Source organism: Eleutherodactylus coqui, chromosome 2 (assembly GCF_035609145.1).
Source record: "Eleutherodactylus coqui strain aEleCoq1 chromosome 2, aEleCoq1.hap1, whole genome shotgun sequence".
Classification (NCBI taxonomy): domain Eukaryota; kingdom Metazoa; phylum Chordata; class Amphibia; order Anura; family Eleutherodactylidae; genus Eleutherodactylus; species Eleutherodactylus coqui.
The window spans coordinates 203103568-203121682 of record NC_089838.1 but is presented as its reverse complement, the minus strand read 5'-3'; the positions used below and the strand labels follow the sequence as shown (position 1 = coordinate 203121682).

Here is an 18115-nt window from a genome sequence, read left to right as displayed (position 1 = left end):
CCTGTGACCGTCTTCAGTTCACTGCGTGTCTGCTGGGGGTACTAGTAGTCGCTCATTAATACCCAGCCTTGCGCATAATTTTTTCTGGCTGCACTGTGCTTTCAATAACCACAGTCATCCTCCAACAGGGAAATCCATATACAGGCTATATCACAGGCAGTGGGCTTTTTCCCAAAAATTGTAAAAAAATACTATATTTGGGCTGCCTGTGACCGTCTTCAGTTTACTGCGTGTCTGCTGGGGGTACTAGTAGTTGCTCATTAATACCCAATTTTTTCTGGCTGCACTGTGCTTTCAATAACCACAGTCATCCTCCAACAGGGAAATCCATATACAGACTATATAGGCAGTAGGCTTTTTCCCCAAAAGTGGGAAAAAAATACTATATTTGGGCTGCCTGTGACCGTCTTCAGTTTACTGCGTGTCTGCTGGGGGTACTAGTAGTCGCTCATTAATACCCAGCCTTGCGCATAATTTTTTCCTGGCTCTGCTGTGCGTTCCGTAAGCGAAGTCAGCCTCCAACCACAGGCCAATAAGCGGCACATTTAATTACAGCATTCAGTTTCTGCTCTACACGTAATACACCATGCTGAGAAGTAGGGGTAGGCCTAGAGGACGTGGACGCGGGCGAGGACGCGGAGGCCCAAGTCAGGGTGTGGGCACAGGCCGAGCTCCTGGTCCAGGTGTATCGCAGCTGACTGCTGCGGGATTAGGAGAGAGGCAAGTTTCTGGGGTCCCCAGATTCATCTCACAATTAATGGGTCCACGCGGTAGACCTTTATTAGAAACTGAGCAGTGTGAGCAGGTCCTGTTGTGGATGGCAGAAAGTGCATCCAGCAATCTATCGACCACCCAGTCTTCTACGCCGTCCACAGCTGCAACTCTGAATCCTCTGGCTGCTGCTCCTCCTTCCTCCCAGCCTCCTCACTCCATGAAAATGACACATTCTGAGGAGCAGGCAGAGTCCCAGGAACAGTTCTCGGGCCCCTGCCGAGATTGGACAGCAATGGTTCCTCTCCCACCGGAGGAGTTTGTCGTGACCGATGCCCAACCTTTGGAAAGTTTCTGGGGTCCGGGGGATGAGGCTGGGGACTTCCGGCAACTGTCTCAAGAGCTTTCAGTGGGTGAGGAGGACGATGACGATGAGACACAGTTGTCTATCAGTGAGGTAGTAGTAAGGGCAGTAAGTCCGAGGGAGGAGCGCACAGAGGATTCGGAGGAAGAGCAGCTGGACGATGAGGTGACTGACCCCACCTGGTTTGCTAAGCCTACTGAGGACAGGTCTTCAGAGGGGGAGGCAACTGCAGCAGCAGGGCAGGTTGGAAGAGGCAGTGCGGTGGCCAGGGGTAGAGGCAGGGCCAGACCGAATAATCCACCAACTCTTTCCCAAAGCGCCCCCTCGCGCCATGCCACCCTACAGAGGCCGAAGTGCTCAAAGGTGTGGCAGTTTTTCACTGAGAGTGCAGACGACTGACGAACTGTGGTGTGCAAGGTTTGTCGCGCCAAGATCAGCCGGGGAGCCACCACCACCAGCCTCACCACCACCAGCATGCGCAGGCATATGATGGCCAAGCACCCCACATGGTGGGACGAAGGCCGTTCACCGCCTCCGGTTTGCACCACTGCCTCTCCCCCTGTGCCCCAACCTGCCACTGAGATCCAACCCCCCTCTCAGGACGCAGGCACGACCGTCTCCCGGCCTGCACCCACACGCTCACCTCCGCTGTCCTCGGCCCCATCCAGCAATGTCTCTTAGCGCAGCGTCCAGCCGTCGCTAGCGCAACTGTTTGAGTGCAAGCGCAAGTACGCCACCACGCTCCTGCACGCTCAAGTGTTAAACGTGCACATAGCCAAATTGATCAGCCTAGAGATGCTGCCGTATAGGCTTGTGGAAACGGAGGCTTTCAAAAGCATGATGGCGGCGGCGGCCCCGCGCTACTCGCTTCCCAGTCACCACTACTTTTCCTGATGTGCCGTCCCAGCCCTGCACGACCACGTCTCCCGCAACATTGTACGCACCCTCACCAACGCGGTTACTGGCAAGGTCCACTTAACAACGGACACGTCGACAAGCACAGGCGGGCAGGGCCACTATATCTCCCTGACGGCACATTGGGTGAATTTAGTGGAGGCTGGGACCGAGTCAGAGCCTGGGTCCGCTCACGTCCTACCCACCCCCAGAATTGCGGGCCCCAGCTCGGTGCTGGTATCTGCGGCGGTGTATGCTTCCTCCACTAAACCACTCTACTCCTCCTCCTCCTCCTCCTACGCAACCTCTGTCTCGCAATCAAGATGTGTCAGCAGCAGCACGTCTCCAGCAGTCGGTGTCGCACGGCGTGGCAGCACAGCGGTGGCCAAGCGTCAGCAGGCCGTGCTGAAACTACTCAGCTTAAGAGAGAAGAGGCACACGGCCCACGAACTGCTGCAGGGTCTGACAGAGCAGACCGACCGCTGGCTTGCGCCGCTGAGCCTCCAACCGGGCATGGTCGTGTGTGACAGCGGCCGTAACCTGGTGGCGGCTCTGCAGCTCGGCAACCTCACGCACGTGCCATGCCTGGCCCATGTCTTTAATTTGGTGGTTCAGCGGTTTCTGAAAAGCTACCCACGCTTGTCAGACCTGCTCGGAAAAGTGCGCCGGCTCAGCGCACATTTCCGCAAGTCCAACACGGACGCTGCCACCCTGCGGACCCTGCAACATCGGTTTAATCTGCCAGTGCACCGACTGCTGTGCGACGTGCCCACACGGTGGAACTCTACGCTCCACATGTTGGCCAGGCTCTATGAGCAGCGTAGAGCTATAGTGGAATACCAACTCCAACATGGGCGGCGTAGTGGGAGTCAGCCTCCTCAATTCTTTACAGAAGAGTGGGCCTGGTTTGCAGACATCTGTCAGGTCCTTGGAAACTTTGAGGAGTCTACCCAGATGGTGAGCGGCGATGCTGCAATCATAAGCGTCACCATTCCTCTGCTATGCCTCTTGAGAAGTTCCCTGCAAAGCATAAAGGAAGACGCTTTGCGCTCGGAAACGGAGGCGGGGGAAGACAGTATGTCACTGGATAGTCAGAGCACCCTCATGTCTATATCTCAGCGCGTTTTGGAGGAGGAGGAGGGGGAGGAGCATGAGGAGGAGGGGGAAGAGACAGCTTGGCCCACTGCTGAGGGTACCCATGCTGCTTGCCTGTCATCCTTTCAGCGTGTATGGCCTGAGGAGGAGGAGGATCCTGAAAGTGATCTTCCTAGTGAGGACAGCCATATGTTGCGTACAGGTACCTTGGCACACATGGTGGACATCATGTTAGGATGCCTTTCTCGTGACCCTCGCGTTACACGCATTCTGGCCACTACGGATTACTGGGTGTACACACTGCTCGACCCACGGTATAAGGAGAACCTTTCCACTCTCATACCCAAAGAGGAAAGGGGTTCGAGAGTGATGCTATACCACAGGATCCTGGTGGACAAACTGATGGTAAAATTCCCATCCGACAGCGCTAGTGGCAGAAGGCGCAGTTCCGAGGGCCAGGTAGCAGGGGAGGCGCGGAGATCAGGCAGCATGTATAGCGCAGGCAGGGGAACGGAACACTCTCCAAGGCCTTTGCCAGCTTTATGGCTCCCCAGCAAGACTGTGTCACCGCTCCCCAGTCAAGGCTGAGTCGGCGGGAGCACTGTAAAAGGATGGTGAGGGAGTACGTAGCCAATCGCACGACCGTCCTCCGTGACGCCTCTGCTCCCTACAACTACTGAGTGTCGAAGCTGGACACGTGGCCTGAACTCGCGCTGTATGCCCTGGAGGTGCTTGCTTGTCCTGCGGCTAGCGTCTTGTCAGAGAGGGTGTTTAGTGCGGCTGGGGGAATCCTCACGGATAAGCGTACCCGCCTGTCAACTGACAGTGCCGACAGGCTTACACTCATAAAGATGAACAAAGCCTGGATTTCCCCAGACTTCTCTTCTCCACCAGCGGACAGCAGCGGTACCTAAACAATGCATAGGCTGCACCCGCGGATGGAAGCATCGTTCTCTATCACCATCAAAAACGGGGACCTTTTAGCTTCATCAATCTGTGTATTATATTCATCCTACTCCTCCTGCTCCTCCTCCTGAAACCTCACATAATCACGCCGAACAGGCAATTTTTCTTAGGCCCACAAGGCTCAGTCATATTAATTTTGTAAACAATGTTTTTACGTTTCAATTCTCATTAAAGCGTTGAAACTTGCACCTGAACCAATTTTTATTTTAACTGGGCTGCCTCCAGGCCTAGTTACAAATTAAGCCACAGTAACCAAAGCGATTAATGGGTTTCACCTGCCCTCTTGGTTGGGCATGGGCAATTTTTCTGAGGTACATTAGTACTGTTGGTACACCAATTTTTTGGGGCCATCGCCTACAGTGTAATCCTAGTAATTTTTATGGGCTTCGCCTGCACTCATGGTACAGCAAGGTGTGTGGGGTTGGCCTACACTTTTGCTACATAAATGTAACTGGGGCCTTGTCTATACTGCAACTACTGAAATGTGAAAGAGACTGTTATCTCCCTAAACTGCTGCAACGGGAATGTTACTGTGGCCTGTCTTGACTGCTACTACTACTGAAATGGAACTAAGACTGTGCTACCCCTATACTACATCTAGTGATATGTTACTGGGGCCTGTCTTGACTGCTACTACTACTGAAATGGAACTAATACTGTGCTCCCCCTATACTGCTGCTAGTGATATGTTACTGGGGCCTGTCTTGACTGCTACTACTACTGAAATGGAACCAATACTGTGCTCCCCCTATACTGCTGCTTCGAAATTGTTACTGGGGCCTGTCCAGACTGCTACTACTACTGAAATGGAACTAAGACTGTGCTCCCCCTATACTGCTGCTTCGGAATTGTTACTGGGTCCTGTCTTGACTGCTACTACTACTGAAATGGAACTAATACTGTGCTCCCCCTATACTGCTGCTAGTGATATGTTACTGGGGCCTGTCTTGACTGCTACTATTACTGAAATGGAACTAATACTGTGCTCCCCCTATACTGCTGCTAGTGATATGTTACTGGGGCCTGTCCCTAATGCTACCGCTGAAATGATACTAATTCTGGGCTCTGACTATACCGCTGCTAATGCTATGTCACTGGGGTGTGGAAACGGAGGCTTCAAAAAGACATGATGGCGGCGAGGCCATTTCCCACCAACGCGGTTACTGTTAAGGTGCATATAACCACGGACACGTGGAGAGGACACGTAGTGCCTCAAAAACATCCCCCTCCTCCTCCAACAATGAAAACATTCTTGGCAAATACCTTTGCATTGGTCCATCTGATGGCAGTCCAAGAATTTCACCTTTAACGACACAACAAGAGAGCCCCCCCACCATCCCTCCGCCACGGCCCACTTAATCATTGCCACATTCCGAAAACCAACTAAATAAAACCGCGCTACTAGGTCCACAGTCGCGACCACATTCCCACCAACGCGGTTACTGTTAAGGTACATATTACCAGTCTGACTGGGGCATGCACTGTGGCCTGAAGCCCACCTGTATTGTATCTGACGTTAGCTCTGCTGAGCAGGGCACTGCAATGGGATACATTTATGTACCGCCGAAGGGTTCCAGGGAGCCACCCATGCTGTAGGTCCACAGGGACTTCACATTACGGATTTGTACCTGCCAGTGTCTATGTATTAAAAACCCCGGTCAGACTGGGGCATGCAGTGTGGGCCGAAGCCCACCTGCATTAAATCTGACGTTACCTCAGCTGTGCTGGGTACTGCAATGGGATTTGTTTATGTACCGCCGGTGGGTTCCAGGGAGCCACTCATGCTTTGGGTCCACACGGACTTCACATTAGGGAGTTGTACCTGCCTGTGTCTACTTATAAAAAAAAAACAGTCTGAGGGGCATGCAGTGTGGGCCGAAGCCCACCTGCGTTTAATCTGACGTTACCTCAGCCATGCTGGGCTATGCAATGGGATTTATTTATGTAACGCCGGTGGCTTCCTGGGACCCACCCATGCTGTCGGTCCACACGGAGTTGTATCTGCCTGTGTCTACTTATAAAGAACCCCAGTCTGACTGTGGCATGCAGTGTGGGCCGAAGCCCACCTGTATTTAATCTGACGTTAGTTCTACTATCCGGGGCACTGCATTGGGACAAACTACAGGAGCAATACAGCGCGAATGAGACGTGCACAGCTACGCTAGCATTGGAGTCCGCTGTAGGCACGCGATTGCTAAGGGTTTGTGCAGAGGCCTATGTCCTGGGTGCAGTGAAAGTCTGCTTCCAGCCTAGGATTGCTGAATCTGCGGGCCGAGGCCTATGCTGTGGGCGCGGTGCAAGTCTGCCACGTTTGGCCGCTCAGATCAATTTTTTGTTCATGTCTTGGGTTTCCTAGGACTCACCTATGCTGTTGGTGCAAACTTTGTTCCCATTGCAGTGTTTGACCTGTCTGGCACGAAGGCACTGACTGACTTGGGTAGAGGGCAGAGCACTGACGGCTTTCCCCTTGCAGTGTGGATTGAGCTATGCGACACCTTGACAGAATGAATACTGTGTGGCACATGGATTCCCCATTGCTATGCCCACGTTTGCAGCTCCTGACGGAGGTGGCACAGGATTGGAGTTCTCATTGCTTCTGTACAGCATTGTGGGCTATCGCCCCGCTCCTTTTAAAGAGGGTCGCTGCCTGGCCCTGCCAACCCTCTGCAGTGTGTGCCTCCGGTTCCTCCTCATGGCAGACGCACTTATAAATAGACATGAGGGTGGTGTGGCTATGAAGCCAGCGTGTGGCATGAGGGCAGCTGAAGGCTGCGCAGGGACACTTTGGTGTGTGCTGTGGACACTGGGTCCTGCGGGGGGGGGGGGGGGGGGTTGGGCAGCATGTAACCCAGGAGAAGTGGCAGCGGAGTGTCATGCAGGCAGTGATTGTGCTTTGTTGGAGGTAGTGTGGTGCTTAGCTTAGTGGGGGGGGGGGCACTCTTGCCGCTATTGTGGCTTAATTGTGGGACCTGGGAACTTGAGATGCAGCCCAACATGTAGCCACTCGCCTGCCCTATCCGTTTCTGTGTCGTTCCCATCACTTTCTTGAATTTCCCAGATTTTCACAAATGAAAACCTTACCGAGCATCGGCGATATACAAAAATGCTCGAGTCACCCATTGACTTCAATGGGATTCGTTACTCGAAACGAATCCTCGAGCATCGCGGGAAGTGCGACTCGAGTAACGAGCACCCGAGCATTTTGGTACTCGCTCATCTCTACACCTGAGTAATATTATAAAATATTTATGTTTTGGAGAAATAAAAAGAGTATAAGAAATAAATAGCGGTTTGTTTTTTTCCCACGCATATGTATTGGTGTAACATTTCTAAAATTAATTTAAAAAGTGGGGACAGGTAACCCACAAGTACCCCAAATATTGTTTCTAGTTAAATCCAACTGATAATTACAAACCTTTTTGCTTTTACATGTATAAAAAAAATGTTTCCAGCTCCAGATATTTCAGTACTTATGTTAGAATAGCGCCACCTGCTGTTTCTATTCTGTATCCACTTCAGTAATTGCGCCAAGGTGGTCACACATGCTCAGTCTTGCTTCTTTCTTTGCTCCACTGGGTATGTAGGGGGATCCCTGGGGTGGTGAGCGACTGCTTCTGAAGTTGCTGCATCTTCTCTGATGTGAGAAGAGATGCTGAGCAAATGATGACAGCGTGAGACAGCATTACTGTAGAGAAATACCACTGAGCACGTGTGATGCACAGTCATGCACAGTGTCATTCTTTTTTTTTTTTTTAAATAAAAACACTGCCCATACACAATGTATTGCGTATGAACAGCAATTCATACACAGCCTATACAAATGTGTAGAACTCATGCTGCGTGGTAAGCAGAGAAATAGAGCATGCTGCGATCTATTTCTCATGTGTATCGATGCACAGTGTCTACACAAGCCGGTGTGCATGGATCAGTGAAAGCCCATTTACTTTTATTGACTTCATTCACTGCATATCATGTGGCCTTGCAACGCACGCATAATGCACGGTCGTGGACATGAGCCATTACTGAGGCGGACTGGACACAAAGGCTCTTCAACACAAACAGCAGGTGGCGCTCTTTTAATATTAGTTCTGGGATGTATTGGGATAGAAACGTTTTTAATGAGTGTAAATACAAAAAAAGTTTATAACCATAAACAATGTTTTTGTGAGAGAACTCCTTTAACCCCTTAAGGACATGGCCTATTTTGGGCTTAAGGAGCAAGCCTTATTTTTCAAATCTGACATCTGTCACATTATGTGGTAATAACTTTTGAATCCTTTTACTTATTGATGTCATTCTGAGATTGTTTTTCATGACATATTGTACTCCATATTAGTGTAAAAAGTGTATCAATCAATTTTGTCTTTGTTAGGAAAAAAAATCCAAATTTACTGAAAATTTCCAAACTTTGAATTTTTCTCTTTGTAAGACAGAAAGTCTTGCCCCATTTTAAAATCTGCACCCTTCAAAGTATTCAAAATGACATTTAGAAAGTTTATTAACCCTTTAGATGTTTTACAGAAATTAAAGGAAAGTGCATCAAAAATTAGAACAGTACAATTTTTTTTACAGATTTTCAATATAAAACCATTTTTTTCTATAAAACAGCAGAAGTTAGCAAGGAAACAAAACTTGGAATGTATTACTCAGATTCCGTAGTTTTTAGAAATGCCCCATATGTGGACGTAAACTGTTGTATGGGCACATGGCAGGACTCAGAAGGAAAGGAGCGCTTCTTGGCTTTTCGAATGCAGATTTTGCTGGAATAATTTTTAGACCCCATGTAGTGTTTGCAGCTCCTGAGGTGCCAGTACATTTGAAACCCCCAACAACTGACCCCATTTTGGAAACTAGACCTCTCAGGGAATTTATTAAGGGGTGTTGTGAGCGGTTTAAACCCACAGGTGTTTGAGGAATTTTTTTAACAATTTGAGTTGAGAAAGAAAAATTCTAATTTTTTCAATAAGGTTTAGCTTTAGGCCCAGATTTTAATTTTTTTTTTTACCAGGGGCAGAAGGAGAAAACCTACCCCATGATGTGTTACTTAATTGCTCTCGAGCTGGGAAATGCCCCATATGTGGACGTAAACTGTTGTTTGGGCACATGGCAGGGCTCAGAAGGAAAGGAGCAATTTTTGAATGCAGATTTTGCTGGAATAATTTTCAGACCCCGTGTAGTGTTTGCAGTGCCACTGAGGTACCAGTGCATTTGAGACCCCCAACAACTGACCCCATTTTGGAAACTAGACCTCTCAAGGAATTTTGTTAAGGGGTGTTGTGAGCATTTTAAACCCACAGGTGTTTTAGGAATTTTTTTAACAATTTCAGTTGAGAAAGAAAAATTCACATTTTACCAATAATGCTTAGCTTTAGGCCTAGATATTTATTTTTTTACCAGGGCCAAAGGAGATAAAGTACCCCATGATGTGTTACCCAACACGGAAATTCCCCATATATGGGTGAAAACTGTTGTTTGGCCACAGGGCTCAGAAGGGAAGGACTTGGCATGTGGGTTATGTACAAGCTGTGCGAAGTACATCAGGGTAAAACGTCAGAGCAATAATAAAGCAAAAATTTCGGGGACGTGTGGTAGATTTTAAAACAATTATTTATGCACAGGCCGGCTTGTGTGGGGCACGTTTCACAGTCGTATATGGTGTCCTTTCTTATCCCCTGTTTATAGCAGACTCTGCACCTCTTTTGGGTCCTTCCCTTCGTCGCAGTGGAGGGAATTTCACTGGGAAAATGCTGCCCTGGTACAATCCTCGTGGCCTCGCTTCCAGAAGTACTGGGCTGCCCCCCACCTCCTGGTCCCAAAATATTAGGTCCTTGATTACTTCTTCCTAAAATTCAAGGAATGTCCCCCTCTGGCCTGCACCTCGGAACAGCACGTAGGCATTATACAGTGCCATCTGTACGAGGTGCACGGACAGTTTTTTGTACCACACTTGTGTTTTCGGCATGGCAGTATACGGCTCCAGTACCTGGTCTGATAGATCAACCCCTCTCATGTACTTATTATAGTCGAGGACGCAGTCTGGTTTGGGGGTCTCTGCACTAGTACCTCGTACTGGGCAGGGGGCACTGCTGTGGCCATGTATTGTGGTCAATATAAGGACATCCCTCTTGTCCTTATACTTGACACACAATACATTGTCGCTGCATTGGGCCCAGTTCTCACCCCTTCTAAGCAGTTGCCCAAGCAGCGTCTTAGGGAGGCTTTTCTGATTTTTCCGAACAGTGCCACATGCCACTGTTCCTCTGGAAGCGAGGCACTGAAACAGGGGGACACTGGTATAAATGTTATCCAGGTACACATGGTAACCCTGGTCTAATAGTGGGTGCACCAGTTCCCACACAATTTTCCCTGTTACTCCCAGCACGGTGGGGGGGGGGGGGGGCATTTTGGGGGCTGTTTTAGTGTCCGTCCCCTCATAAATGCAGAACCCCGATGTACTTTCGCACAGCTTGTACAATTTCACGCCATACCATGCCCGCTTACTGGGCAGCTACTGGCGGAATTTTAGCCTCCCTTTGAAGTGTACCAGGGCCTCATCTACAGCTATATTTATTTCTGGGGTATACGCCTGGGCAAATTTGGAGTTAAAATAGTTTATTACGGGCCTGATTTCTTCATCATATACTGTTAATATATGAACATATAGGATATGAACTACAACAGCTCCATAATATGGATTCTGTCTCTGACCGCAGCCAGCGACCCACCCCCCATACCTGTATTTTCTCTCTTCATCTGTACTGTGGCTAGACCCGGTGGCTTGCTGTCAGACATGCGCTGTACTGATTTTTTTTTTTTTTTTTACAAATGTTTATTTTTGCTGTGCCATTGCTAGGTGATGACATGGGTACCTGTGACCTTTCCACGATGTCATTGTGGAAGCCGTCCATGCAAAAATAGAACATGCTGCGATTTTTCCTCCGCGGGTGGACATCGCAATCAATGTACGCTCCTGTGCTATTTCCCATAGCATCCTATGGACAGTATTTGCTGCGGACGCCCACGTGTAGGCGGCCTGACTGTGGGTCTCCTGACGAAAACACTGAGCATCAAAGAGTCCTACACTGCCAATGTAGTGTGTATAGACCCCTACTGAAATTATAACTTTTTTGTCTTTCCAGTAAACAACGTAGGTATGAAAATATCGGAAATATCCTCTAAATTTTTGGATGCACCGAACCTTGAAAAGGTATCTTCTGCTGATTCTGAAAGTACAGACTTTCATGTGCCTGCCATTCAATAGGTGTTGAAATGAAAAAAATATATCACTCAATTTATCTTCCATACGTGCATAGAACAACGATTAATATAAACCACTACTGTATTTTTGACTACACTTCATACACTAGACTTAATGATCTATTATTTCAAACCAAGCTTTTATAGTGCAAAAGAAATCAAAGTTGCTCAGATTGCTGTAGCAAATTAAAAGAAGTCATACTCGCCTGCCTTGCTACCCAGCCACCCCTGTTCTACTTGTCCCCAGTCACCCACTGCTCTCTACTTTTAGGTTCAGTAAACCAACAATGACAAAACGAACACCAACGATGTGATCACCCGCAGGCAATCACTAGCTCGCTTCGGCCAGTGATTAATGCAGTATTCATATCTCCCATTGTCATTTGCAGCTAGAAGTGGATGGGACATTGGGCACCAGTTTAATGGGAGTGTAGGGTTAGTAATGCAGAAGTTCAGCTTTGTTTTCACTTTTTTTTTTTACTACACTCCGAGTTAGGGCGCTTTCACATGACAGTTTTTAGGTTCATTTTTTTGTGAGCCAAAACAAGGAGTGGAGAAAAAGTATACAGTTTTAACTCTGGTTACTAACCCTAATAATAACCTGACACTTCCTCTTCTGTGCTGCTGCCAAATGCACCATAGATACAAAACAAATGGTCCACTGTTGAAGGATATTTCCATTGTTGAACTATTCTTCCATTGTTCAACCATTGATCCAGTGCGGAAGAATTGTCAATTGATTGCTCCGATGCTCTATTGTTGAACGATTGGTGTATGGTTCCTTTGTTGATTAATTGTTAAATTGCTAAAAGATTGTTCCATTATTCTATTGTTGAATGATCGTAACATTGTTCAGTGCTTCTTCCATTTTTCTAATGCTGAGTGATTATTGATTGTTCATTGGGTGAACGATTGTTAAGCAACAGTTCCAAAGTTGAATGTTGGTTACTTTGATAAAGGATTGTTCCAGTGTTCCATTCTTAAGCTATTGTTCCATTGGTTTAACAATGGTGAAATCAGTCAACAATTAGGTAATTATTCAACAGTGAAACAATTGTTGAAGAATCGAGCAATTACTTAACAATGGGTCTCCAATGGGACAAAGGAACAATCATTTGACAATGGTTCAACAATGGATCGATCATTACCTAATGGAGACATGGGACAATCTTTCAACTGTTAAAACACAGAACAATCTTTCAGCAGTGGAACAATTGTTCAACCATGGAACAATGGGCCAATTATTCATCAATGGAGCGACTAGTCAACAAAGGAACAATTGTTGAACAATTTTAGAACAAACTGATTATTGAATGATAGTTCCATTGTTGAACAGTGGAGCGAAGAAACAATCATTTAGCCATGTTCAGTCATGAAACAATGGTTAAAACAATGGAACAATGAATCAATCAACAATAGAAAAATCGGTAAAATAGAGCATACTGCAAATTTTCTTCCACTGGTGGAAATTGCTATTCATTTCCGCGAATGTGAAGGAAAAAGTGAATTTACATAGCATGCTTTGACAAGTATTTGCTGTGGATCCTCCGACTGCTGATTCCGCAGTATAAATCAGCTCGTGTGCAGGAAACCTAAATGTATGCCCATAAGTAAGTTCAATAAGAATTATGCTGCTTTGGCCACAGCAAACTGGAGACACATATAATGTATACAACATAAAGATAAATGCACATAACAGGTTAGGTAAATAAGAGGCAAAGATTATGTACAAACTAATTCAAGTCTATGAGCTCTGTGACTGCAAGAAAGCTAAGCCTATGAAGATAGCCCCACCGCCCCATAGCTAAGAAAATGCTCTAATGCCCCAGTTACTACAGAAGCTGAATGTCTAACAACAAGCAGTGGACTACAGAGGAGCTGCAATTCGTTCTTGATTTACAGTGGTAAACAAAAAATGTTTTAAAAAGTATATTACAAGATCAATAAGACACACACAAGCTATTAAATAAGCATAAGTTGCCTGAATAGTTAGGTACGCTTTAAGGGGAAGCAGTTCTATGTCTTGGAATGGCCCGGTATATAACTGAAAATATAAACTCCTTTTTGTACACAGTTTTTTGCTTTGAAAATACCTTATAATTTGTAAGACTTGTGACATTCATTTCTGTCTTTTGTAGATGCTGGACAGTACAATAAATTGCAACATACTGTCGGCTGTGCAGGTAAATATCAGTATTGTATGAATAGTGACATTAGATTGTAAGACTGCATTCTTTTACATTATACATATATATCAGAACACATTTGTTATACTTTTTTTATGGGTTAAGAGGCAGAATTTTTATCAAAGCAGCAACATATTCACAAAAATGACGCATGCAAACTTGAATCTTGTGCAAGTACTGCATTACAGCTTATCAGCTGAAAAATGAATTGAGATATAGAGCATTGCACAATCTGGAAACTAATGTCCTAATAAGCATGATGGGAACTAATGGTTTTAGAAAATACCTTCTATAGCACAAGGCCTGTGGGTCAAATGCTGCCTACCACCTCTTTTTATGTGACACACCAGCCGTGCAACAACCTAACAGGCATTCCGCTCACCCAGCCTGTAGCTTTGGTCTGGTGGTGACTGTAGTGCAGAATCTGACCCCTAACCTCTGCCCTCGATGGCCAGGAGGCCAATAGGGGAAGGGGGGTTGTTATTACTATTGGAGCCACTGTGGGGGGCACTATTACTATTGGGTTCACCAATATAGAGGACACTTATTACCTGGGCTACTATGGGGGTCACTATTATTACTGGGGACACTACTACTACTGGGGCTACTATGGGGTTCACTATTATTACTGGGTCCACTATGGGAGACACTATTATTCCTGCAGCCACTATGGAGGTCACTATTACTATACAGTCTTACAATCAGCCCTTTGAAGGTAACCATAATGCTGACTTGGTCCAAAATGCGTTTAACATCCCTATTCTATACTATATGTCTGCCCTAAACTAACATTGAGAAGGCATTGGTCAATAATTTTTAGGAATATAAAATGTTGCACATGCTTTATATATGTGGTGCAGGCTTTCAACAATTGAAACCAAGTGTTCAATTTAAACTGTTGGCCTAATGGACAGCAAACCAAAAATGGTAGCCTGACACTGTAGACACTGAAGGGACACTTTATGAGAGACACCCATTTAGTTGCCTATGGGACTTCCTTTTGTCGTGCAGGAATATTGGCCTATGCAGGCAGAATAGTTTTTTTGTAGTTTCCACAAATCAGATGGCGGTAGTGACATGCCCTGAACATATACACTTATGTCAATGAGCCTTAACACTGTTCCAAACTTTTACTTTGGACCCAGAAACACTAACAGCATAGATCCTTATTTTGTTATCCCATGTAGCGCCTGTGATACAATGGGATAATGCAGCATCGGATAGTGTCCCTCAACATCACAGGCACATCTGTGCTGTTGCTATGGGACTACATCCTATGTAGTCATAGGATCCCTTGTTCAGAGTTTTCAAATAGATTGTATCTTTTTACATTGCCAGATTTCCTGCCTGTAAACAATTGGCATTGGACAATACAGTAAGCGTGCTGATTAGCACTTATTTAGCCCATTTAAATGGTGCGATCATTGTGAGCTTGCATCTTTGGCAGCAGCACAGCAGGAGGGGATTACATGAGTGGATGTGCTGCTAAGCGAGTTTTACAGCCGCATAAAAGATGTGAACAAGAGCAAACTCAATTGTTTGGCTATATGTGTTTATATAGGCCAATGACCAGGATTGTTCAAAATTTTTTTAGCCGATCAATTAGCTTGTAACCAAAGCTCATTTATCTGGGAACTAAATGTGCTCTAAGGTTTTTTGTAATATAATTATATTAAAACTTTATTATATTTACTTCTAATAGTGATAACCGAGAACGGAGTTTAGGGACCAAAAGACAGTACATCTGATACACAGCTATCGTGCTCTGAAAAAATGGAATCTATAATGTGATTAGTGTTAGTGGGCCACACTGACTCAGAACATGTACGATGGCCAATGCTGATTTTAACATGCTACATGTCTCTACGATTACCATGCAGCTTATAAAAAAAGTATTTGTTTCTTTCAGATGACTCGGATTGTTCTTCCTCAAATGGTACAGAGGTAATTTTAAATATTGGTGTTTTTATTGGTAAAAACATAACGGGGTTTTCTAGGACTTAGATAGTGATGACCTATCCTTAGGAGAAGTTATCAAATCAGATGGATGGAAGTCTGACTCCTGACACCCTACTAATCAATTGTTTGAAAGGGCGCGGCCTTCGTGGGAACATTGTGGTCTCTTCATTGTATAACAGGCACAGTGCAGTAGATTTTGTGACTGTTGTTTCTGGTATGGTAGCTCAATCCCATTCACTTGAATGGGACTGAACCTGAAAGGCCATATGGGCAATGAATATGATAGCCGATGCCAAGTAAGATGCTGCAGCCCTTCAAACAGCTGATCAAGAGAAGTACTGGGAGTCAGACAAACAAAGATTTGATATTGATGACCTATTCTAAGGATAGGCCATCAATGTCTAAGGGTGCATTCAGACGAGCGTGTGCTGGTGCATACATAGGTGCGCACAAAACCGGTACACCCACTTACCTGCCCAAACATGCATGAATGCAGGTCCGTGCAGCATTGCTTTCAATAAATTCATTGAATGGCCGAGCGCTGCCTGTGATTGGCTGAGCTCTGTGACCAATCACAGGCAGCGCTCAGCTGTCATTTAAGGAATGGCTGAGCGCTAGGCCAATCAGGCACAGCTTTTTCAGCAGGCGGGGATTTACAATCCCCGCCTGCTGAAAGAACTTCATTACAGTGACAGCACCCAAGCAGCTAGACGCGCCTGAGCCCCGGCAGCGGTGGAGAGGTGAGTTTATATTTTTACACCAGATAGGCATGATTTTCAGGGAAGGGCTTATATTTAAAGCCTCTTCCCGAAAATCACTGTGGGGGTGCCGGCATCCTATTGCTTTCAATGGGGCCGCGAGCAGCGGCGCCGCCATTAAAATCAATGGGAGAGCTTTGCGATCCTCTGCCAAAGGGGCAGATAGGGGATTCTCTACTCCCCGCAGGGAGTCCCTTTGTCACTGAACACTGTGACAGTGCTGTCACAGTGTTCAGTGATTAAGGGACTCCCCGCGGGGAATATTGACGTGCACCACGAACCTATGGTGCACACATGTCCAATGTTCTGCAGGTACGTGCGTTTGCACACCTGTAAAACACGGACATATGAATACATCATAGGGGACCAATGGTTCTAATAGAGGTGTGATTATGTGCACAGGTATGTACACACATTAGCACGCTCGTCTAAATGCCCCTAACTCTGAAATAACTTTTTAAAAGGTATTAGGAATAATACATGAAATACTAATGAACTATGTAACATTTTAATCCAAAATATCACTATTATTTCTTAGGAAGAAAGGATTGGTTATTAATATTTCTTCAGAAACTGGAAATCGTCCTTATCCCATGGCACTCATCTATAGTGCTTCCAAGGTATAGACGAAACTTTAAAGTACATCTACTAACATAGAAACTAGAGATTAATTTATTTGGGATAATGAAACTGCCAGACTAACAGCTAGTAAAATAATGAAATGGAATGACATCGTATTAAGAGTAAGAATCAGGCCTCAACCTGACAGCAGTATTCGTGCAGTATAATCTCTGGGGGTCTATAGCATAGCGGAAGTTTATTATAGAATTTTCACCACAATTTTGAGGTTAAAAGTAGCAAATTATAGCATATGCCACATTTGCCTAGTAATAACATTTTGCTTTCTTATGCTTCTCTCGCCACTTTTAAAAAGGGTCAATGAAGTGGGTGGGGTTTAATGAAAGGGGCAGTCTCCCATGGACCAACTCCTTTACTACATAATTTAGCAGATCTAGATTTTAATTTGTGGTACATGGTCAGCCAAAGATGTGACACATTTATTAAGAGGTATAGGCTTCTTGATAAATTTGATGCATCTTACTCCAACATATTTGCATTTACACTGACATATGAAGCCCCAGTGCAAGTAAATGTACCCCCATAAATTTACAAGATTTATTAAACCTTTCCCACCCCAAGTAAATTAACAGGCTAACGGCAGGGTTCCAACACAGATAATGTCTTCCCTTCCTGCTAACCTTTGCCCCCATAGTGAGAAATAGTACAATCTGAAAAGAATTTAATAAACATAATGAGAGAAAAAAAAGCCCTCCCCCAAATCCACACACACAGATTGTAGACATCCTACATGATAACTTATTTTGCATAGCCATCAGATACTCTGGCATTAATACATTCCTGTAAAACAATGCCCTGAGCATAAAATAATTATCCTTGGCCACTATATTAGTCTGTTCTACACCGATCCTAAAGTACCCACATTTGGGCTGTCACTAAAACATTTTATGTGCTTGGATGATTATCATCCATGTATAAGAGGGTGAGCGGGGCCCTGCACCCCCTTACACAAGACAATGGCCCGAGTACTGCATTCAAGCTCCACCCCCTGCAGGGACTCCTGTCAGGGGAAGAGTCCAGCTGGTGCATATCAGAAAATTGGCACACTGACTGGCTGAAGAGGATGTGCGTCTGAATTATGGTGCATAATTTGCCAGACAGCGCCGTGTAAAGCCCCTCTGCCAGCTAGTGCAGGGGAGGGAAGGTCAGAGAGGCACACTGTAGCATTAATAACAGCACTGGTCAGTGCTAATTAAGAAGTGCTGTAGGATGGGAATTCAAGCCCCCTTGGTTTGCAGTGGGGAATGGATGGGTCTCGCACACTGTTGAGTGGCCAGATATAAAAG

At 45.9% G+C, this 18115-nt stretch overlaps 1 protein-coding gene across 1 annotated transcript in view; it reads left to right on the top strand.

The window, feature by feature from the left end:
• The window catches only part of LOC136610062 (very-long-chain 3-oxoacyl-CoA reductase-like), a 43051-nt gene that overhangs the window by 21553 nt on the left and 3383 nt on the right, over positions 1-18115 (top strand). Inside the window, exons 5-8 of the mRNA XM_066589328.1 lie at positions 11170-11237; positions 13426-13470; positions 15383-15417; positions 16729-16810. Of these exons, the coding sequence (XP_066445425.1) occupies positions 11170-11237; positions 13426-13470; positions 15383-15417; positions 16729-16810 (230 nt within the window). The remainder of the gene's footprint in view (positions 1-11169; positions 11238-13425; positions 13471-15382; positions 15418-16728; positions 16811-18115) is intronic.